General features: G+C 43.4%; 1 protein-coding gene across 2 annotated transcripts in view; it reads right to left on the minus strand.

The window, feature by feature from the left end:
* Positions 1 to 22,930, minus strand: part of MGAM (maltase-glucoamylase) — a 73,836-nt gene that overhangs the window by 13,466 nt on the left and 37,440 nt on the right. For both annotated transcript variants that reach the window (XM_088799871.1, XM_074315260.2), the window contains exons 19-41: positions 22,736 to 22,820; positions 21,905 to 21,961; positions 21,228 to 21,352; positions 19,907 to 19,995; positions 19,187 to 19,236; positions 18,541 to 18,708; positions 15,788 to 15,940; positions 15,138 to 15,338; positions 12,743 to 12,894; positions 11,506 to 11,674; positions 11,139 to 11,235; positions 10,187 to 10,299; positions 9,271 to 9,396; positions 7,976 to 8,104; positions 7,637 to 7,747; positions 7,212 to 7,274; positions 3,868 to 4,002; positions 3,347 to 3,434; positions 2,419 to 2,557; positions 1,481 to 1,614; positions 1,315 to 1,349; positions 1,110 to 1,226; positions 86 to 234 (exon numbers count right to left, since the gene is read on the minus strand). In XM_088799871.1, coding sequence (XP_088655997.1) covers positions 86 to 234; positions 1,110 to 1,226; positions 1,315 to 1,349; positions 1,481 to 1,614; positions 2,419 to 2,557; positions 3,347 to 3,434; positions 3,868 to 4,002; positions 7,212 to 7,274; positions 7,637 to 7,747; positions 7,976 to 8,104; positions 9,271 to 9,396; positions 10,187 to 10,299; positions 11,139 to 11,235; positions 11,506 to 11,674; positions 12,743 to 12,894; positions 15,138 to 15,338; positions 15,788 to 15,940; positions 18,541 to 18,708; positions 19,187 to 19,236; positions 19,907 to 19,995; positions 21,228 to 21,352; positions 21,905 to 21,961; positions 22,736 to 22,820 — 2,685 coding nt within the window. The remainder of the gene's footprint in view (positions 1 to 85; positions 235 to 1,109; positions 1,227 to 1,314; positions 1,350 to 1,480; positions 1,615 to 2,418; positions 2,558 to 3,346; positions 3,435 to 3,867; positions 4,003 to 7,211; positions 7,275 to 7,636; positions 7,748 to 7,975; positions 8,105 to 9,270; positions 9,397 to 10,186; positions 10,300 to 11,138; positions 11,236 to 11,505; positions 11,675 to 12,742; positions 12,895 to 15,137; positions 15,339 to 15,787; positions 15,941 to 18,540; positions 18,709 to 19,186; positions 19,237 to 19,906; positions 19,996 to 21,227; positions 21,353 to 21,904; positions 21,962 to 22,735; positions 22,821 to 22,930) is intronic.

The following is a 22,930-nucleotide window of genomic DNA, read 5'->3' on the forward strand; positions in this document are numbered from 1 at the left end:
TAATTTGGAAGAATTGTTTCCTCCAACTGATACCAGATAGAATCAAATGATCCCTTAGCCCTTGCGGTTCCAGCCAGACACTCACTCATGGAGAAGAGGCCGCACCACAGTCCTGCCCTCGGTGTAGGCCAAGTGCATCAGGGTGTAGAGATACGGCAGGAGGGTGTATCTGGTCTGCAGGACGCTTCTGGAGATACTCACAAAGGCATCATCCCAGGACACAGGGTCTTGCCTCTAAAGGGGAAAAAGAGGAGTTTCAGAGCTCACCCCAGGTTACTTTTATGACAAATGTTTATTACAATGAAACGTGTATTACAAACGAAAATCACACGCAGCTAAATCAAAGATGATTACAGAGGAGACTCAGAGAATATGTTTAATGGACCAAAAGAGGTCACGAAGCTCTCCCAGGACAGCTGACAAGATTTCCCTGTAGGTCACTCTTTTTGGATACATGTGATACAATACTGCCCAGATGACAAGAATAAGCTAGAGAACACAGAAGAAGATGAAACTAAGTGTGTTTTCGTACACCTAGTGCGCATGTGTATGTCTTCTTTGGAAAAATGTCTATTCAGTTCCACTGCCCACTTTTTAATTGGAAAGTGAAATAAGTGAGACAGAGAAAAACAACCACTGTATGATCACACTTATTTAAGAAAGATAAAGGAATCTTAAAAAGTGGAAGTCATGAAAACAGAGTAGTAGAATGGTGGTTACCAGGGGCTGGGGACTGAGGGCCATAGGTTGATGTCAGTCAAAGGATACAAACATCCGGTTTTAAGATCAATACATTCTGGAGGATATCATGTGTACAGCATGGTGAACATACTTAACAATACTGTACTGTATACTTGAAAGTTGCTGAGAGAGTAGGTATTAAATGTCTTCAACACAAAAAAGAAATGGGAATGATGTGAGGTGATGGAGGTGCTAACTAACCCTGCTATGGCAGTCATTTTACAATATGTAAGTGGATTTGAAAAAATGAAGAAAGAAAGAAAGAAACATGAGGGCTGACTGGTTTGAAAGAGGTGCCTGGGGGGTATGTACTGCCTTAATTATAGCTCAAACTTGGAGGCCATGTTCCCAGTGACATCTCGTCCTACCCTTGTCCCAATGGTGTTGTGGTTCCTTGCAAAGGGGTAAAAGGCCCCCAGTTGCATCCAGCGAGCACACATCTCATATTCAGCGTCTTGAAAGAACCCACAAATATCTGCTCCTGTCTGAAACAAGATGGAACAAGCCTGTTGATGATTTCTGAAAGATAGCACCATCCGCGCGGGGCTTCGGAATGATCCAAAGGCCACTTACATAGGATATGCCAAAGAGGCTGAACTCCATCATGCCTGCAAGGAGAACCGCAGCACGTCAGACAAGCCACTCGTGACCTGCTTCGTCCCCACTCCTCAGGGAAACTTTATCGGGGGTACCATCATCCCTCCCCACCAGCAGAGGGCCCCGGAATGAGCCCACACACCAATGATGGACTTCTTCAGCTGGTCCCACGCGGCCGTGTTGTCTCCCAGCCAGTGGCCTCCCCAGCGGCCAGAAGAGGGGAACGTGGAGCGGGTGATGACGATCCCTCGTTGTCCCGTCACCTCCTGCACAGCTCTGTTTGGAGGGGAACGAGGAGGTGATGCAGATTAGAACAGGGGAGGAAAGGCACAGAGCTTCTCTTCCCAGAACGTCTGCTACTAGGGCATGTGACAAAGTGCTTTCTACGGTCCTGGAGGGAGCATGGAAATCTGAGTTATAATGAGACCCCCACTGACTGACCCCAGATAATGGAGAGAAGAATACTAGTTATACCTCTGGAGTATTTACAGTGTTTTACAAAGAACTTCACGATGTAATAAACTCACTGGGTCACCTAAAAATAGTGAGTAATCACTAAATCTTACTATTACGTACTTGGTACTTAGTTTTACGTATTTGGGGAGGAAGGTGACTTTGTTTCTAAGGCTTTCCTTGGGAAAATTCTTATTCACTGACTGAGCTCACAAAATGGGACAGTGCTAATCCAGTGGGACACCATTTGGTTATCCAACAAGGATGAGAACAACACCAAAATCCCACAAGAGATGAGTGACTTTAGAAATAAAGGCGCTACCCAGTCCTCTGCGTTCCCTTTGCCTCTTATAACTCAAGTTGCTGCCGCATCGATTGCCCTGTGTGATAATGGTCTGTGGCGCCCACGCAAAGGACCAGGTCTTGTTTGAGTCTGTCCTCCAAACTGTGAGTCCAGGGCCTGGCTCCATGCTCATGAGTGTTTGTTCACTATATAAGAATAACTACATAGTTGGAATTAAAATCTTGTGAACCCATGGAAGAAGGAAGAATAGGAGAAGCAGCGTAGCTTCATCAGCCACTGGCTGCTTCTTCAGGCTGTGGGACTGGAGCAGGAAGGCGACTCACTCGTAGGTGGGTCTGGTCTGGGACCACCCGTACAGGCTGTGCACGTCATAGTGTCGCACCGGGGAGCCGTCTGGCAGGATCTGCTCACCCTCCATGCACAGGGTTTTGCTGCTCAGGCCTCTGTCCCTGGACTCCAGATCTGAGGAGAAAGATCTGGTGATGCGATAGCTACTTCCGATGCTATGTCCCTGACCTTTCTTCCAGGGCTTGGACTCTGGATCTTAAGACCAGCTTGACCCCTGCATGGGTCCCTCTCCTTCCCAGGGGCATGGGAACGTGCTCAGCTCCGGGAGCTGCTTTGGCATCCACAGGTGTTTTCAACACCCAGCCCCCTGCAGGGTTCTCCAGGAGAAAGCCAGGGCATGGGAAAGAACACAGGGTTGCCAAAAACTGTGTGACACGTTCCACCCGAGGCTTTTAATGTGTTAATTTTACACGTAATTCTACGAGGAAGATACCATTATCCTCCTTATATAGTTTAAAGATTTAGAAACATCAAGTAATCTGCTGAAGGTCCTACAATTCACAGAAAGAATAATTTCTGGAGCCAAGATATGAACACAAGTATAATTCCAAGATAAGGGACAGCCACTACTTTCCACCCACTGGTGGCACAAAAACTTCCTGTGGAGGAATTCACATAAGCTAGAAGAAGTAAGGAATGTAGCTGTAGAATCCTTTGGGGACAAATTTGAGAAATTAAGTATTTTTTGAACAAATTTGAGAAATTCACCCAATAGGGCCAGTAACTTGCACACACCCAATCGGGTAATGTGCTTGAAGTGTGTTTGTCTTTGGCCCCCAGAAACCAAAGCCCCGCTGAGGAAATGCCCTGAGCAGTCGGGATAAACCCCTGGCCTCTGGGCTCTTGCAGGGATCACGCCTTGTGGCTATGGCTCTTTCAGGAGAGGAGGCCCCGGGTCCTTACGTGGCATATACGGAGGGTGGTTCAGAGTGGCATTTTTGCAGCCTGGAGGAACTGCCCCGTTCACAAAGCTTGATGGTTCGTTCATATCCTAGAAATGTCAAACACACACAAAGCTGTCTTTTACAAGTCCATTACATGCTGGGTACACATCGTTCAGCACCCAGTCGCCCCAGGGAGACCCATCAAATCCAGCTGAGAACTGAGTGGAAAGATCAGTGAAGCCCCATGGGATAACTGGCTAGAGGACTTTTTTTTTTAATTCTCCCTCAGGGTGTGAAGCAAGGCTCATTTCCGAGAAATTCCTAGTGATCACCATGGAGTTTTACAGCAGGAACTTGAAGCAAGGTCCAAGGTCTGAGGACTATCAGGGATGCCCAGTCCCGATTGGGGAACTGCAGTCTGACACATCCAAAGTCTTTCTAGGATCATTATTATCCCTCTTGCTTAAAGGTCAGCGATCCATACACTTAGATACACAAAGATGGACACACCTATCCACACACACACAAACACACACTCACAATCCACATGCCATCAAACTTCAAACTCTTCTCTGGCTCCCGGGGATTCGTGTAGAGTTCTTGCAACTCCCTCTTCCACCAGGTGGCAGTTGAATTACGGAAAAAGTCTGGGAAGGCCACATAAGCTCGGTATTGCTGTAAAAATCAAATCAAATTTATTTGTCTCAAACAAATATATTAGACAGCAAATGGGCATTTACTGAGGGTTTAACTCATGCAGCGCCTTGTGCTACTAGGTGATAGAAAATCCAAACACAGCCTAAGGAACGTTCGCGCCTTACTTGAAACACGAGTGCAGAGAAGAGAAGGTAGCCCAAATTAGACACCTCTCAGCATTTGGACAGTCTCCATAGACTCATTTCCTCTCCGTATCAACATAAACAGTAGCAATTGATACCCAAACTCACTATTTCATGTGTTAGATGCCCAGCCCTCACTTCTGTCCTGCAATTACCTGGGCATGAGACCCAAGACTGCAGTCAAAAGGGGCAGACGTTAGATGCCTGTCAACAGGTTGGAAAGAAACATCCAAGTGATCCTCCCCTGTCTCATTCCCACTAGAGAAAGGGGGTGAGAGGTAAGTTTGCATTTTATTGTAGTAGACTAACTACTGGGCATCTGTTTTCTATGGTTTCAGAATCACTTGAAAACTGCAGTTTTGTGTCAAGTCCATTGGAAGGACTTAAGGAGGAAGTTTCAACCTCCCCTTCTCTTTAACTTTCTCAAATAATAAAATACATGTCTTTACTTTAACCTGGAAAGTAGACCCAAGGTTTAACTCATCTCTATTGCAAGCTTTTCGAGAACACTGATTTTGTTTAATATTCTTCTGATTGATCTTTGTATTTCCCATAGTGCTTAGCTTAGAATCGGACATAAAATAAATGCTCAGTGCATAATTGTGAATTCACACCTCATAGCAGCAGCAAATATTCATAAATTTCTATATAGGCATTTTGCTCACTATGGAATTTCGTGGTCCTTTGTATGTCTCAGTAAATAGGTTGTCCACGTTCACCAGTGCATTTTAGGAGTTAACAAGCTAAATACTGCTGGTGGCAAGGCTAGGAGGAGCAACAGAAAGAAGACTTAGTCTCGGGAACCTCCAGCTCTTATACACAATGGACAAATATCCTCACACCTGTTAGGATAGCTTTTACCAAAAAGACAAGATATAACAAGTGTTAGCAAGAATGTGGAGAAAAGCAGGAACCCATATGTCTAGATAAAGGGCCAAAAAAAAAAGGAACACAAAGAAGGAAACAGTAACAGGTAAGTATACAGGGTTTCTGCTCACAGAGAAGTAAGAGGGTAGTGAGCCACTTCACCGAGAATCTCGTGAGAGGAAGGCATGCAAGGAACGCCTTTTTGTTAGAAAACAGAGGTAGAAACATGGAACCAGGAGAAGAGAACCTTTCACCAAAAAGAGAGAGCTCCAGCTCAGGCAGGTCGGAAAACATGGGGTAGACGAGGGAGACGGAAGTTTCAAAATTCGAATAAACAGATTAATACCAGCCACGTTTGAGTCAATTAAAAAAACAAAACAATTAAAAGATAGACAAAGGACCTGAAGAGACTATTTCCAAAGAAGACATACAAATGGCCAACGGGTACACGAAAAGGTGCTCTACGTCACTAATCATCAAAGAAATGCAACCAAAACCGAATGACACAGCATCTCACAGCTGTTAGGGTAGCTTTTATCAAAAAGACAAGAGATAACAAGTGTTAGCAAGAATGTGGAGAAAAGGGAAACCTTGTACACTGTTGGTGACAATGTAAATTGGTGCAGCCACTGTGGAAAATAGGATGGAGGGTCCTGAAAAAATTTAAAGATAGAGAGCTACCACATAATCCAGCAATTCCACTTCTGGGTATATATCCCGTAGAAAATAAAATCAATGATCCTGAAGAGATATCTGTACTTCCAGGTTCACTGCAGCACTATTCACAGTAGCCAAGACATGGAAACAACCTAAGTGCCCATCAATGGGTGAATTGATAAAGAAATTGTGATGTATATACCCTATGCAATATTATTCATCCAAGAGAAAGAAGAAAATCCTGCCATTTGTGACAATATGAATAAACCTAGAGGACATTAGGCTAAATGAAACAAGCCAGACAGAGAAAGATCAATATCATATGATCTCACTTATATGTAGAGTCTAAAAATAAAGTTTTGAACCTATAGAAACAGACAGTAGGTAGAATGACAGTTACCAGGGGCTAGGGGGCGGGGGAATGGGGAGATGCTGGTCAAATGGTGCAAGCTTTCATCTGTAAAATGAATAAGTTCTTAGGATGTGCTGTAAAGCATGGTGACTACAGCTAACAATACTGTATTGTATACTTAAAAGTTGCTAAGAGAGTAGAGCTTAAGCATTCTCACCATACACACACGCAATGGTGATATGATACGAGGTGACAGATGCATCAACTTAATTGTGGTAATAATTTATATATATATATATATATATATATATATATATATATATATATATATATATATAAAATCACACTGTATACTTAAAATATATATAATTTTATTGGTCAAATATACTTCAATTAAGCTGGGGGGGCGGTGCAGGGATACTAAAATAAACAAACAAATAAATAAATAACTGTATGTCAAGGAGCCCATAACCTGACTTGCCTGACCTGGGAGATTCCTGAAGCACGTGGACGACCCAACTTCAAGCGATCTTCTGTGAGAAGCCACAGAGAGAATAGGAACCTAGCTACCCTCCCTTGAATCCTTATCTGAGAACCATTAGAAGTAAAAAACCTATTCCTAGGAAAGAGCAAGTTTGAACATAAGGCTGGAAACTGGGAGGTAAGAGCAAAGCTGAGAAACCCAAGGAAGGAAGGGAGGTAATCAGAGTGAAGATGGAGAAGCCTGCCCATGAAAAAAAGACGTACAAAGACCTACTCACTAAACAAAGGGATGGAAGACTCTGTTTAAAAGGGATACTCAAGGCAACAACAAAAAGAACAACAAATACACTAATTTGGAGAAAAGACAGTGTGCCTTGGCGGTATCGTCCAGTGGAAATTTCATGGGTCGTGGACTCTGACAGCCTTGGATTTGAAATCACCACTCTGTTATCTAAAACTGTGGACAAGGAATTAAGTCCTCTGAGCCTTACTCATGCAGAGGGTAGTAGCACCTACCTCCCACCTGGGAGTCAAATGCGACATGGAAAGTAACTGGCACAGAGACGAACACACAGGGCACGTTCCCTCGGTGCATTCCATGCCCGTGCCCAAGGCATGGGGATGCCCAGGATGCTGAGCATGGCTGCAAGCTTGACTTCCCCCAACACCCACAAAGGACCCTTTACCTCCACTTGACTGTCCCAGTCTAGAGAACTGTTTATAACGATGTTTGGAAGATCAGGCCAAACCTGTGGGGAGAAAAATTGTTCAAAAGCAATGTACTAGATAATTTCTTAAGAAATTATTATAGCATTTCTTAAGAAACTGTAAAGCATGGCCTTATCCTCCATGCTTTCTGCCCCAAGAAACTGTAAAGAGTGGAGGATAATACTTGATTTCCATGTAGCATTGATCTAGAGAAAAATGGATCCCACAAAGCACATACATTCCTCAAACATTCCTTTAGTGTGTTGACAAATCTTGATGGAGAAAATGAGAGCGTCTGATCTCAGAGACCTAATGGAAAAAGTCAAAAAACAACACGTACACACACACACTAACAGCTCCCCATGCCCAGCTGGGGCTCAGTGGGTCACTACTCAGATCGTACCTTTCCCCAGAGAATGTCTCCACTAGTTGGATCTTTGATAAAGACGTTATCCTTCACACCCCGCTCGAATGCAAGATAGGTGTCCGTCTCATTTCCAGAAATGGCTGGGTCCTAAAATCAAAGGACAGGTCAGGTGAGAAAACCAAAGCCAGAGAGTGACTTGGCATGAGCTTCCATCTGAACTGTAGAGCTTCTGTGAACTCTGGCAAATACGCTTTTCTTTTTGAATCTCAACTTCTCTACCCATAACAGGGAAGGAAATACAATGCGAATAAAGTTCTCTCCACCCACTTGGTGCGCTTTCCGAAAGAGACTCTTCGCACCCTCCTCGGGACTCACCAGGATGAGGATGACCCGCATCCCATCCTTCTTCATGCGAGTGATCAGAGCTGGGAACCCGGTGAAGTTGGGGCTGAGGGTGAAGTCCAGCTGCCGCTCCATGTAGTCGATGTCCGAGTACTGCACGTCCTGGGGGCGCACACGAGGAACCGAGTGACCGCTGCTGCGAAGGCCCACGTCCAGATGAGAACAACCCTCCCCTCGCCCAACCGATGGTGAATTTCAGACGATTTCTTTTAATTCCTTCAAATCCCAGCTCTGTTATTTGTTAGGTACTAGGTTCTGAGGAAGTTACCTAACTTCCAGATTTTCCTTCATAAAATAGAAAAAACGAAATTAGCAAAACACGGGATGCTAATGCCCTTCTGGCAGGGCTGTTGTGAGGAGAAAGGAAAACAGTGGGTGAGAAGGTGCCTTGTAAACAGCCAAAATAAGCAGTGATTGTGGTTACCTGCTCCAAGAGGCTACTCTGCTATCAGTGGTTTCGTGTTCAGAGAAAATAACGTAATGTAAATTTCCCAGGACTAATACAACAGGGATGGTAAATCTACCGAAAACTAAACAAAACCTGTGCTTGCTTTGGAATATCCAATCCTGGGCGTGGTTAAACACAGCTTTCTTACTAAGGATGAAATATTGCATGCTATACTTCCTCATAGTAAAAACAGTTGCAAACAACAGAAAAATAAACAATCAAATTCAATATGTAAGTGGTTTCCGGGATCAGTTCTCTGATTGTTGGAGGACGCCTCCTTCCTCACGTGAAGGACAAAGGTCGCTTCTATATCTATTTCCTTTGGAAACCAGTCCCCAAAACATACATGCAACCCGGGGTTAGCTCAATGCTGAGGGGCCACTATACTGCAGCACCGGCAAAGTGCTGGAACTGGGGTTATATCTACACACACAACTGTCTGACGGAATTGGGTTGATGTGTTTTTTTTTTAAATTAAACATTACTGCTTGGGGAAACTTTTATGCTTATAGAACCATGGATGTTTTTGACTAAGTGTTGAGAAGTCATGCAAAAGAAATGGGAGCATGATCTAGCAGAAAGCACCCTGGAGTTGGCCCTATGTCCTTCTTCTTTGGCAAATCGCTGTGACTCTAAGATGAGGACCATGACCCCCACCTGTATTGTTGGGTTGGAGCGAGGCTCAGTGAGATATTGTATGCGAAAGCACTTTTTAACTTTATAGAACCCCACAAAAATCACACAAATGAATCCAGCTACAGAGACAACTGGGGTTGGCTATGAGGTCCCAAGGCCATTACGCCACAGATTGAGAACATACATAGGGTATCTGAGCAGCCACCATCTCATCATATAAGCTGGCAATCTCAGCGTCATTCCGGTATCCATAGCGGCACAGCTGAAACCCCAAGGACCAGTAAGGAACCATCACTGGCCGACCAATCATCTAGAAAATAGACAGAAACTATTAGTCATTAATAAGGAGATTCTCGGATTGAACTTGTACACAGAGTAGTAATAAGAATGCTTTCCCAGTGTCCTAAGTTAGACAACCAACAAATTAAAATGCAGAGAGAAACTGAGAAGGTACAGAGCCACTGGGATACCTTGGAGAAAGCTTCCTGCTAGATTTCACCTCCCTTCCCAAGACTTTGGGAAAATCTGATTTTACTCTGATCCCTACAGGCAGTCTAGCTTACTGGTTAAGAACATAGAATCCAGAGGCAAAATGCCGAGGTTACCAAGCAGGCTCCAATCCCTGCTGGCTTTGACCTTGGACAAAAGTTAAATAACCTCTTGTGCATAGTTTCTTCACTTGTAAATTGGGGATAATAATAGTATTTGCTTCATAGTAGTTTGTGAGGACTGAATGAGTTAGTAAAGTGCTCTGACATGAAGTAATATATCAGGGACATACAGTAAGTTTTATACGCATGTTTGGTGCTGTTCCCAAAAATACTGTTATAACCACTATGCTCATCACCACCACCTCCACCATCACCACCATCTCCACCACCACTGCCACTTCCACAACCACTGGCACCACCATTAGTTCTGCTACTCTGAAATGCTTTGAGAGGCTATGAATTTAATGGTTATTGGGATATTTTTATTGTTCCTTGTTCTACCTGTCTCTGAGTAAAACCAACAATTCCAGTTGTCATCTGATAACTATACTAATGAATATACAGAATATAACATACAAATACTTGGAAACCAATTGAATTCCCTCCTACCTCCGTGTACTGCTGAGTGACAAGCTCTGGAGTTGGCCCCAGGAACAAATAAAAGTCCAGAATTCCTCCTGTGGTACGGTACGTCAAGGCAGGCATGGGCTGGAATGTCACATCTGAAAATGGAGGAAAATACCAATCAACCTGGAAACCTTCAATGTAAGGCATTTCCCCTGAAATGCATACCTTCTCCCTCTTCGTATGCCTCTGTACTAAGAAAAAGTATTTTATACTTTACCTACACCGGATTGAAGAAGTTAAGTGAAATGTACAGCGTCCCATCTCTGGCCAGTTTCCCCCTTTGGTGTGCTTTATTATCTTCTATGTTTTGTCATTCTGCTCATTTAATTATTGTAACTTTTATTTTAGAATAGTTTACAACTTGAAAGAAGTTGCAAAACTAGGACTGAATGTCCCCTTGTACACTTCCCCCAGCTTCCCCCAAAGGTAATATCTTACATAACCATTGCACATTGTCAAAACCAGGAAACTGACACTGGTCTAGTACTATTAACCCAAGTATAGACCTCATTCAGATTTCACCACTTTGCACACGCATGCATTTTCCTCCATCTCCTGATTTTCCACCCCCTTTCCAACAGACCACACAAATTTTCTTCTTGTCCTCATATCCCAGAGTGAGCGCTCTGACCCATCGCTTCATCACTAATTATATAGACGGCTCCCATTGGCTGACCTCCAGAATATTTGGGACTTGCTTGGTCTGGCTATCCCTTCTTACCTGATTTTTGCCAAATAAGAGTTAATTTTTGTTAACACATGTTACTGAACTGAAATAAACAGAAAGGCTAAACAGAAATAAGAAGAAAAACAAAACTTCCCACAAGATAATGATTTTTGACTTCAGGGGGCAGCGAGGTCAAACGCTGCCCTAAAGTTCCTCCAGAATGATTAGTTCACAAAAATTGGGGGGAGGGTGCTGGCATCACCTTACCCATGGCATTGCTGTTTAGCAGGAGCACCCCATGAGCGCTGCCATCTTCCTCCAGTGCCATGTAGTAGGGGTGGACGCCATAGGAATTCTTCTTGTACTGGGAGAGTCACAGGGAGAAGTGGCAGGAAGTTAAAAGATATTGTGGCTGAGAAAGAATCTCAACAAACATTGACTGATAAGGTGTATCTAGTCTTCTCTGTGAAATAAATTCAATGCATAGGAAACAAAACAAGCCTGAGAATTGGCCCACCCACTTGTTGAAAAGCTGAACGTGACCACCCAAGCCGAGTCTGGGAAGTGAAGCACCGAGTGTACACAGTGTAGGCGGAGAGAGGCAGAGACTCAGAGCCCAACACTCTGCCCTTACCCCTGGGGGTTGGTCTCGGGAGAACATCCCCCACGTGTGCCAGTTCAAGTCTCTCCGATAGGCTGTGTGCTCAGTTTCCCCAAAGCCATAGACGTACTGGGAGGGAAGGCGAGTGGAGATGCGAATGAACATGTCATTGAAGGTGAAGCCGAGGAGCTGAGAGTCCCAACTGCAACACAAAGGGTACAATTGGAAAAGCACCGGGCTGTTCTATTGGCTTCAAGCAGCTGATTTTTCAAGGACAACTGACCTCTTGATTCCTTCCTGCCCCCAGAACGCTGTTAATCTTCCAAGCAAAACATAACGTCTATTTGATTAAAATAATCATCGATGCCTTTGCTAAAAGCCCAGGAGCCAGCTTCATTCTTCTATGTTCCTGTCACCACCTCCTTTCGGTTTTCCCTCCAGAAAGCCCAATCTAATCACTTTCACTATCCCAGCTGCTACCACTGCGCACCAGCCCTCGCTTCCATCCACTCTTACTCCCCTACGGTCTACAAAGCAGCCAGAGTGAGATTTTTTTTAAAAAATATCTCACATCACCTCACTCCCCTATTCACAATTCTTCGGTGACTTCCGTTAAAATATCTTATGAAGTTTCAAGGCCATACCTAACCTGGAACCCCCATCATCTCCCATTACTCACTTCCCTACTTACTATAGAGCTCCAACCACATGGGCTATTTTTCCCCCTCCATATTCCAACTTGGCTCCTGTTTCCTGGCCTGTGCACGCTCTAGTCCAACGACCTCAAATGTTCTTCCCCACTCCCCACATCTCCCCATGGACCTATGTTTAATATCAGCTCCTCAGAGAGACCCGCTCTGACCACAGTACCCAAGGCAGTAACCTCCCATAACTCGCAATCATCCTGCTCTTTTTCCTCCACAGCAGTTGTCACTAGCTAAACCTCCTTATTTATATTTTAACTCAAATTATCTTTCTTATTAACTGATTTTTTTTTTTTGTCCTGAGAAGAGAGACCTCATCTTCTATAACCATGTAATACAGAGAAGGCACTCCGTAAACATGTGTTGAATGAATCCCTAAGTACATGCGACTGCCTTAGCCATTATTCCCAGAGGGCTAAAGATTTCTCATAAGAACAGACCCAACGGAAATAACTTATTCATGAATCTGGAAATGGGGAGTGAGCCAGGGTGTCTCCAAGGACCATGGACAGAGCAATGAATGTGCAAGTAACCATCAATCCCAAATCAGACTAGGAGCCATTTACATCACGGTGCCTGTACTCTTCCGGCGAACTGCAATCCCAAATGGATTCGTAATGAGGACATCATAGAGTCGACTCTCAAAAGTGCTTGACGGAGCCCCGGGTAAGTTCAGAGGGACTGGGACTTCATACCGACTGTTGTTGGGATCATAAATCTAGGGACAGAGGACACAGACTTTAGTAAGTATCGTACTTCTTAGAACCTGTGCTCTTGACAGAACCTTGATATTGTTGACAAAGAGACTGACTGCTACTCGTGTATTTCCTTGTCTTCCTGAAGCTCATAATACCATGGATTTCATTAACCTATCAAAGAACAATGTCAAATTTAACGTTTAACCTGAGTCTGTCACGTCTCATTTTCAAGGCCTCTATTACAGTAACACATCCACTTTGACATTGGGGCTATTTTAGGAAATCAGTCTGGAATCAGTTTGGTATTTATGAATATATTACTTATTACTTTATGTGTAGGTATATGTGACTACCTAAAAACTTTTTAGAACTGAACCCCTCCCCCGTAAAAAATCATAAACTCTACTTGATTAAAACAATCATCGATGTCCTTGCTAAAAATGGGATCTAAATTGATCTACTGGGTATCTGTTATCAGACACTAGAGATAACTAAACTTCGGAAGACACATTCTTGTTTTTAAGGAATTCACATGCTAATGGGAGATGAAAAAGAGGTACCCACAACACTGAGTGATAGATGCTAACGTACAGCTCTCTAAAAGTGCTGTGACATTGTAGGGAAGGAAACACCTAACACTGTTCCTGGGAGCCTGAGACAGTTTCATGGGGAAAATACAAGCTGAGTCTTGAAAAGTTTTGAAGCCATTAACCAGCATACAAAGGAGATCGAGTCGTTACTCCTGGTAGAGAAATAAATGCAAAGGCACACAAAGTACTAAAAACAGGGTAAGAAAGGCCACTATTTGGGAGACTGTTGATGTGTGATCAGGAGGTAGAGCAGCAAAGAGTTAAAGGTGGAAACCGACACAAGTTCATGTATTTCCAATGCATTAGGTGCCTGCCACATGCCACCAGGGCTTTGCTGAGGACGAAACATAAAAGAGCATCATCCCCACAGCAGAAGACGTACAGGAACTCATAGTCCAGGCTGACAGTATTAGACTGTGAAGGACCTTTCAGGCAATGCTTGATGTCTTTCATTGACTCTCTTTTTTGATGTTAAAACTTTTTTATTAAATTTATTGGAGTGACATTGGTTACTAAAATTATATAGGTTTCAAGTGTACAATTCCATAATAAATCATCTATGTATTATATTGTGTGTTCACCAACCAGAGTCAGTTCTCCTTCCATCACCATATATTGGACCCCCTTTACCCTCATCTACCACCTTCCTCCCTCCTTACCCTCTGGTAACCACTAAACTATTGTCTGTGTCTTTGAGTTTTTTGTTTGGATGTTTGTCTTGTTCATTTGCTGCTTTCTGTTTTATATCCCACATATGAGTGAGGTCATATGGGTCTCAATTTTTTCTGTCTGACTTATTTCACTTAGCATGACAATCCTTAGATCCATGCATGGTGTCGCAAAAGGTAGTGTTTTATCTTTTCTTATGGTTGAGTAATATTCCAGTGTATCTATATACCAGACCTTCTTTATCTCTCAATGAACATCTGATTGCTAACTATCCACAAGGCTCTATGTTAGATTTCAGAAACAAGATAAAAGGACAAATTCCTGTCTTTGAGAAACTTACAATTTAGTTTAAAAAAATAGACATTAAAACAGCCCTTCATCACTAGTCCTTAGATGTAATTAGATCATAGAAAAGAAAAAACTCACTACATTTTTATGGCTATTTCACATATATCCCAAATTCAGTGTTCAAAGCTGACCTCATCATCTTATTTTGCCCAAGGTCAAATCTTTTCAATGTTCCCGTGGCGGTAAATGTCACCACCATCCATACAGAGATACGAGCTAGAAACATGGTAACCAATCTCGATGCCTCCTCTTCCTCATCACCTACTTGCAATCACCAGATCCTGCAATCCTACCTTCTCAGTCTCTCGAAGACGTCCACTGCTCTCCATCTCTTTCCTGTACCGAGTCTAACCGTGAGCCCTCATCTGGGTTCCCTAACTGGTAACCTCCTAACTTGCGTCTCCTTTTTCGCTCTGGTCCTCTCAAGCATTTTCTTTACAGTAGACACAGTAATATTTTCAAAACACAAATTAGAATAGGCCTCCCTGTTCCATCAATGATTTTTCATTGCTCTCAGGATAATGATCGAATATAAGGGAGCCTGGCTAACTTAGAAAAGCAAACCTATTTTAGGGTTCTGTCCCCTTGACTAGTGAAACATGATGGAACTGCGAAGTGTCTAGTCAGTAGTCGGTACACAGACTGTCAACACAGACCTTGAACTGCAGCATCTCATCCTTGTGGTAGGTCACCTTCAGGTGGAGGGTGTTCACGGGTGTTGAGGGCAAAGAGTTGGCATAAACAGGGGACTTCAAGGAGAGGACAGCCGTGGCCCCGTGTGAGTCGTACTGAATGTCACTGACAGAGTATAGGTCATTGGTGAAGTAGCAAAAAGGGACTCCTGGAGAACTGGATTCCTGAAAAGTCAAACCAAAGTCAGCTCAGCATGTGATCGCAGGATTATCAATATAAAGAAGCTGGAAAAGGCAACTTCCAGGGAAATGAAGCCCTCAGTGATTTCCCTATATACTCTTTGGCAGTGACAAAAGTTAAAACTCCTGGTCTCCATGTAAAATATTTATAAAAAAAACACACCAAAAAAAACCCACCGCACGTCACTCCTCTCCAACCCACCCTTCATATCTATTAGGTTGGTGCAAAAGTGACTGCAGTTTTTGCAATTATTTTTAACCTGTTAAACCACAATTATGTTTGCACCAACCTAATAGATAAAAACTCGGGTCCCTTTGGATGTCCTTTCTTTCTGTAGATTTTAAGTAGTGCCATAGGTCTGCTGTTATGCTCATGAAATTGCAGGTTCAGTATCGAGAATGTTAACATATGTTAACACAGTCAGCGTGGTTACCTCCCAGGCACAGCCACGGGCAGCACAGCTTTCTGCAGAAGCACCCTTCTCATCAGGATAACAGTCTATTTTGTCTGCATCCCTTATCGTCAGGTCCCACTCCACTGTGTATGCTTCTCCCAGGACAAGATCCAGCCCTGTGATAACGGCAACCTGTAGGAAGGGGGAAGTGACAAGGAAATGGACCCCAGGACGAAGGCCCCTGCAAGATCTGAAACTTCTTTTAGGAAAGGAAATCGAAACCAGACCGGACCCAACAATCCAAGTAACATAGCCCTGCAGCTTACATGAAGAAAGCGATATGGGGCGGGGAGGTGAGGCAACAGGGCAAGTGTCACAACTCTCCGCGAGTCATGCAGACAACATTTTGAAAAGAATTGGAAATATAACCTTCTGTAATCACCCCTTTCCTTCCTTCCCCGACTCCTCTTCCTCTTTCTTATTTTGTCAGGAAGGCTCTCTTCTGTACTTTCCCTTATAGCATCACACACACACACACACACACACGGTGTCACCCCAAATCCAGGTTCTCTTCTTGCCCTCTATCCCCCAAACCAGTGTCCCCCATTGGTATGGACTGGTGGCAAGAACATAGGAATAACAATCATTTATCCTGGGTTCTCATCTCCACTCCGCTGTGGAAACTTAGACAAAGTATTTCAATTCTTTGGGACCCAATTTCAGCAATTGTAAAATTGGTGACATGGCAAAATCATTCCATTTCCTTCTATTTCTAACATGCATTTCTCCAAGTCCAAAGCCTCAAAACTTGAAACCTTCTTTGAATCTCACTCATTAGTTCAAATATTTAGTATTTTTCTTAAGTTTGTCTCTTCTTTAATTAGAAATTTCCGTAGTGAAAGTTCTCCTTTGTCTAGAGTTATCAAATCACATTCTAAGGATTATCATCCTTCTTCCAGTCTCCTCCCAGTCTAAATTCATCTTGCACTTCTGTGTACTACAAATCCCCCACCAACACCCCCCCATCTGAAAACAATGTTCTCACAATGGCACAACCTTGATTCAAGGGTCAACGGGACCCTTTGAAAATTAGATCAGATCCTTCTCGTTTTGGCACTAAGACCCCCTGCCCCCAAATCTGACCATAGTTATCTGTCCAAACTGATCTCCTTCCAAAAGTGAAGCCTACCTAGTCTAGTTATACAGTATTCCCAGACCAGTAATGTAAGGTTCTTGTCGGTCCTTAGAATGGCCCGTTCTGATCTCTCAGCCTTGAATGTTTTATCTAGGAAAATGGTGCCCCTCTGTGGACTCCACTTCGAGTTGCCTGCCCTACGTAAAAGTTCTCTTCTCACTATTTCAGTTTAGGATACTGAAGTTCCCAAGGAAGAACTGAAATGTGAGCCCATGTACCACAGCGGTGACCATTAGGTGTAAGTCCACTGGAAATTGTTTGCCAAGTGTTTCTTTCTGGATGTAAGAGCTTGCTTGCTTCCTTCCTGCTCCTTTTTTCTTTTCCTATAACAAGGCCATAGTGACTGGAATTAAGCAGCCAACTCCAGTCAACCCTGACAACCTTGAGACACTGACTGAACCAATCCCAGCATCTGATCACTGTAAAACTTCTTATTGCACAAAAGAAAAAATTTTGCTGAGTTTCCTGTCACTTGCAGCCCAGCAAATCTCTCCCTGACGTACTGTCTTTCAAAACCCAGTTCTAGCCCTGCCTTTTCCACAGGCTTTGTTTAATACCTCATTAAGTTTTGAACAATGAATTAGGAATTGTATAAATTAACACTTCCTATGTGCTGGTTTGGGTGGCACGTCTCCTTCCTAACAGTTTCATGTGTATAAATTGTGTCTCCCCACCACCTGAATTCAAACGGTAAGAGTTCCTTTGGTCTTAAATGAATTGATTTATTTAACAAATATTTACTGAGTGTGTTTTCATTGTCCAATGGCTTGCACTTTACTGCATGCATAACCAAACTATAACACTTTATTTCTAACTTTATACTGTATGCATCCTCAACGTATGTTGTCAGGACAAAATGTCAAATGTAACCGACATCATTATAGTAGAAGACCAAATTTACTTATTTTTTCCAAATTTGGGATGTCCCTCACCAATCATGCTGACCCAGCTGCTTTTAGTCCGGAATCACCTGGAGTACCTGTAGAAAGGAGTATTCGAGAAAACGATTCCTCCTACTGCTAAGATGTCAGAGAAACTGATTACAACCCATTCAAGAACGTCAGGTCCCATTACAACTGATGAAAAGTTATTTTATTCTTATCACCTAACCAAGTAAGTAGCCATTAGCTAGGCTTGCCAAATTCTTTGACTTAAAATATTTCCTGAAAATGTATGTGCTGGAGAATCTATACAACTCAATACAGTAAAAACAAACAAAAAACGCATCTCAAAAGTTTCGTGAATGGGAATCCCACCTCCCACCTCTACGTTTCTAGCAGCTTTCAGACCTACTTTTCCTCTAATCCTGTTTCCCACACTCCTAACTTTGCTCCCAGTCAGAGAGAACAGAAGACCGATGTGCGAATAGGGGAATGAGGATGAAAGACCACTTCACCTTTCTCCAGTTTCTGGCGGCGCCCTCATTCATTCTAGCTCTGGTCTAATCCCCAATTTTTTTCTCTCCTAACCATCTCACTTCCCACCCCAGGCCTCAGAGTAGGCTCTGGTTCTTCAGAACTGATGCCGCCTTGGCAAGAAGAGACACCACAGGTATGAAGAACTCATGACGTACTAGCTCAACAAAATGGAGTTGTACCTGTAGGTTACTGTCATATGTGACATTAGGAGAAACTTGACTCTGGACGTTGTTGTGTTTCACTATAACGTTCTTCGGTTCCTGGGTCCCGAGGATCTTAATCTCTTTAAATACTAGATTATTAGGATCTTTGTAGGTTGATTGCAAAATCTTCACCTCCAAGCGGTTCTACAAAACAAGCACAAATGTCTAATTACAATACAGATTCTCAAGTCACTCAAATATTCCATCCTACCCCAAACTGCTCTGAATGCCCCGTAGCTGCCTCTACTAATGTATGCTTAAGCAGCACAAACTTATTTTGATCCCCAAGGTGAGACAGAGAGAGAGAGAATGAGACAGAGAGAGAGGGGTGAGTGTGGGCGGTAGAGGATAGAAAGACACACACACAGAAATTTTTTAAAAACCTACGTAAAAAACTGACTACTTTGACTTCTCCATATCATTACCTCTTTTTTACTAACATGAATGATTCAATTATAGGGAGTTAATTCATAACCCCCTTACAGTCATAAATGCTCTGTGCTCACTTACAGTCAGTCATGCATACGGAGTTACAAATATAACTACGTACAGACACAAACACATATGAGCTCATGGTCAGACAAAAGCTCACATCTAAGACTCATAAAAATCGACTACTCACTTGGGTGACGGAAAACTCACAGAGGAGATAAACTTTATTAGCCACAGTATCTGAAAGTGAAAGAAAGATGCACGAGTCAGACTCTGGTCTGCCCACCACAGAACAGGTTTACTCTGGCCGTCTTGGAAGCTATATCTTGAGAAGCAAGAGTCTTGAGTCTTCCAAGCAAAGCCACTGTTTTCCCTTTTGCTTTCTAGTTTAACCTTGAAAAAGTTCCCTTCCAAGTGCTTCCGGGGTGTATGTCTAAGTGAATCTATTTCCTAAGTTGGAGCCACAAGTGTTGTTAATAAGTTGGAGACAGAAAAATGTGCTAAGAAGCTTGATGTAGACACACTAGAAAAGTGCAATCTCACTGCCTCACTGGCATGGGTATTTTTTTTGTATCATTGACCTCTGTTCATTAACACTTTGGGGGACGATGTCTCCATTGAATAGCAGGGACAATCTTAAAAACATCTCTTTCAGGTTCCCACTGACAATCAAATGAGAGCCTATGGATACCGCTGGCCAATGGGAGCATTCTAAGCAGTAGAGTGTGCTTTCCGTCCATCAGTGGTCCATCCGCCAGTACCCATGAGCAGAGCAACTAAACCCAAAATTCTTCTCCAGAGCCAGCAATGCTACTGTGCCTGGTGGGATCGCTCCCACAGCTGAATGAGCAGCAGGAATAACTCAAAGGCACAGGTTCGACAATGGCGAGATTGTCACAACAGTGCTCACCTTTGGTTTCCCCGTCGTCCCAGAAAAGTTCACCTTTTGCTTCTTTGTTCTCATCTAGGGCAATGATAAGACCCAGAGGGTTCCGCCGACTGTGGGAGGCAAGATGTATGTAAGATACAAAGACTTACAGAATTTTGTCAAGGAGCTGAGAATGATGCTGCCAAATTTCAAATGGGAATCTACTAGCGGCAGATGGCTCTGCTTTTCTTCAGGCACAAAGGCCAAACCAAAGCACATCTTTCTCTGGAATCAGTAATGTCACAGGAGATTAAAAAACAACATATCCCAAACATTAGCAATAAACATCTATGTAGGAGGCAAGAATTTAAGCACCACAATCTCTGCAGTAGCTACAACAAAAGTTGCTGGTGCCACTATTTTATAGAATACAGACTATTAGAAGAGAAAGAAATCCTAGACAGTGATTGGTTCAGCCTAATCATTTTAGAGATGAGACCTGCAGGAGAAATATTAACAGTAGTTGGGGCGATAAAATTTTCCCCCTGCCTGAGAACAGTTTTGACTCAGAAAGCAATACAATACAAGAAGGTCCATTTCTATAATGGCAACTTTCCTAATTTTATTTTCAGTTTGTTTTGAGAGAAAAATAAAACATTCTAATTATCTGCCTTATAATTTAGAATAGCAAACACAAAACACTAGGCAAAAAGATGGTGCAATAGGTGGACATAGAGAGAGGAAAAGAAAGAGCAGTTACATGCGGCATCTGTCTTTATCTCTCCACTCCTCTGGACTACCTCCCAATTTTCTGCTCCCACTGAATCCCTCACTGATCTCACCGTCCCTGTCGCATTCTTTCACAGGTCAGCCTTCCACTCTGCGCTATGTGAGTCACGTTCTGTTACCATCAAAACCACCTGCTTTTGATCTAACATGCATGTACTGAGTAGCTTTCATTTGCTAGGAAGTCTACGGCAAATAGATCACACCCCATTGATGACCTTAAATTTTGTAAGAAAGATTAAGTATATTCACCAAATAACCAAAGAAGAAAGTAAAGAGTGGCACAAAAGTTAAAATACTTATAGGAGTCCAGAATAACACTTCTAGGAGCACGGTGGACTAGAGATTCTGAAGGATCGACCCACTAAAATACTACTTGATCCTACATGAGTTAACATGCATGATGCTTGAAGGGAGCTAATGTGATCCCAAGTTGACAGCAGTCCTGGCTTGTAACCAAAGAGAAGGCAAATCATCTCTGGAAGAATGAGACCCATATTTGGACCCTCCTGGGGTACAGAAATGACCAGCGTAGTCAGCCTCCCCCTTAGAGGAGGAAATACCAGCCACACTGTACCTGGCCACAGTGGTTGTGGCTGGCTGTTGGATAGGGAAGATGCAGCCTCCTCGGAGGTGAAGTCCAATTTTGTCTCCAGGAAGGTCCATCTCCACTTTTTGCTTTCTCCATCTCACTCGGCCCCCCTGACGGATGCAGACAAGTCAACACACTGGCGAGAGCACATTCGCCTCCACCTCTCACCCACGAGCTGAGTTGTCTATGGCTCACTACTTTTCCCACCTAGCTGAATTACTATCGAGTTAGGCAATCAAACAAGAGAAGGGAAAGAAATTAAGAACAACAGGTTTTGCCATCAGTTGGGGATTTGGGAGCTCTTTTATGCCATGCTGAGGCTATTTGACATGTGTCACACAAACTGATAGTTCTAAACAAGTAATCTAACTCATGACCAGGTGCAAATTGTCCATTGGCCCCTCCAACATTTGCCCATGAGACATTCCACCGGAATCTCTATCTTACTGACGATTGAAACACGTGGAAGTATGTTTTTCAGATTTCATCATCACTGATGATAAGTGACTTCGGCTCATTTCATCAACTCTGCTATGAAATTACAGAAAATACTATGGAAACATTCAGTGCACGCACAGGAGTTTCGCTCTCCAGGGAGGTATCCTGTCTACACAGCTGCAGCTGTGGTCTCAAAGAGTTTTAGAAAAGTCAAAGCTACTTACAGTCTCATAATTGTACCAGACGGCATCCGGCATATATGCCATCACTTTCTCTGCACCCTGAAATTAAAACAAAATATTGTTCTTCATGGGCCCAGCCTCTGAAAGGAATAAAATAAATTTCCTAGCATTCCCATAGGGGCCTTCTCAACCCTGTGCTGAGAGTGCATAAATGGCCTTTCTTTTCTCTGTTAGGAAATCGTGCCTTTCTTCTAATAGGAATAATAGAGGCAACAACTTGGAATTCGAAGAAAAATATTCAGTGGAACCACATCAATAACAATATTATTATTATTATTTTAAAATGTGCTGTGGGAAAAATTCCCGCTTTATATTGATTACCTCATTCCATCTTCCCACAGTCCCCACGGATAGGCACTATTACTATCTCACCTTTACAGCTGAGGAATGAGCCCAGTAACTTTTACCAGATCACACCAGGCCCAAATGGCAGAGGCAGCAATCACACCCTGCTCAGCCTGACCTTAGCGTGAGTGCGGGGTCACTGCCCCATTCTGCCTCTGCATCACAGATCAAGCAGTGACCGGCTATGAGAATCTGACAACTAACAGGACCATTCTTAAGCCCAGATTCGCCAGGAGAGGCTTCTATACTGGTGGGAAACTTGGTCAAGACAAAAGACTTGTAGAGAAAAAAAATCAGGTATCGAACTTCCCCAAACCCTGCCCACTGTCTTCAAGCCTGAGTCAGCCTCAGGGGTTGGCCATGGGTCTGGAACAAAGAGCAGAGCAGCGGTTCTGAGAAGAGAGAAGGGTTTGCAGGGAAGCAGGAACAGAAGCAGAGACCACCAGGCGTCTCTGCAGGAACACTTGCCTCATTCAGAACTGGAGTGATGAGGAGGCCAGACCCCCAGAGAAACTGCTGGTGCACGTCCCAAGTGCTGCTGTCCCCATAAAACCTGGAGATCAGAGAGACGGTCACTGAGGTCTGGGCCAAGGCTTCCTGGAAGCTGTGCCCACATAGGCTCCCTGCCTGGGGTAACCCCCGAAATTATTCTGTGACACCTAT

This window comes from Rhinolophus sinicus, chromosome 8 (genome assembly GCF_057876585.1).
Source record: "Rhinolophus sinicus isolate RSI-liver-muscle chromosome 8, RSI-T2T, whole genome shotgun sequence".
Taxonomy (NCBI): Eukaryota; Metazoa; Chordata; class Mammalia; order Chiroptera; family Rhinolophidae; genus Rhinolophus; species Rhinolophus sinicus.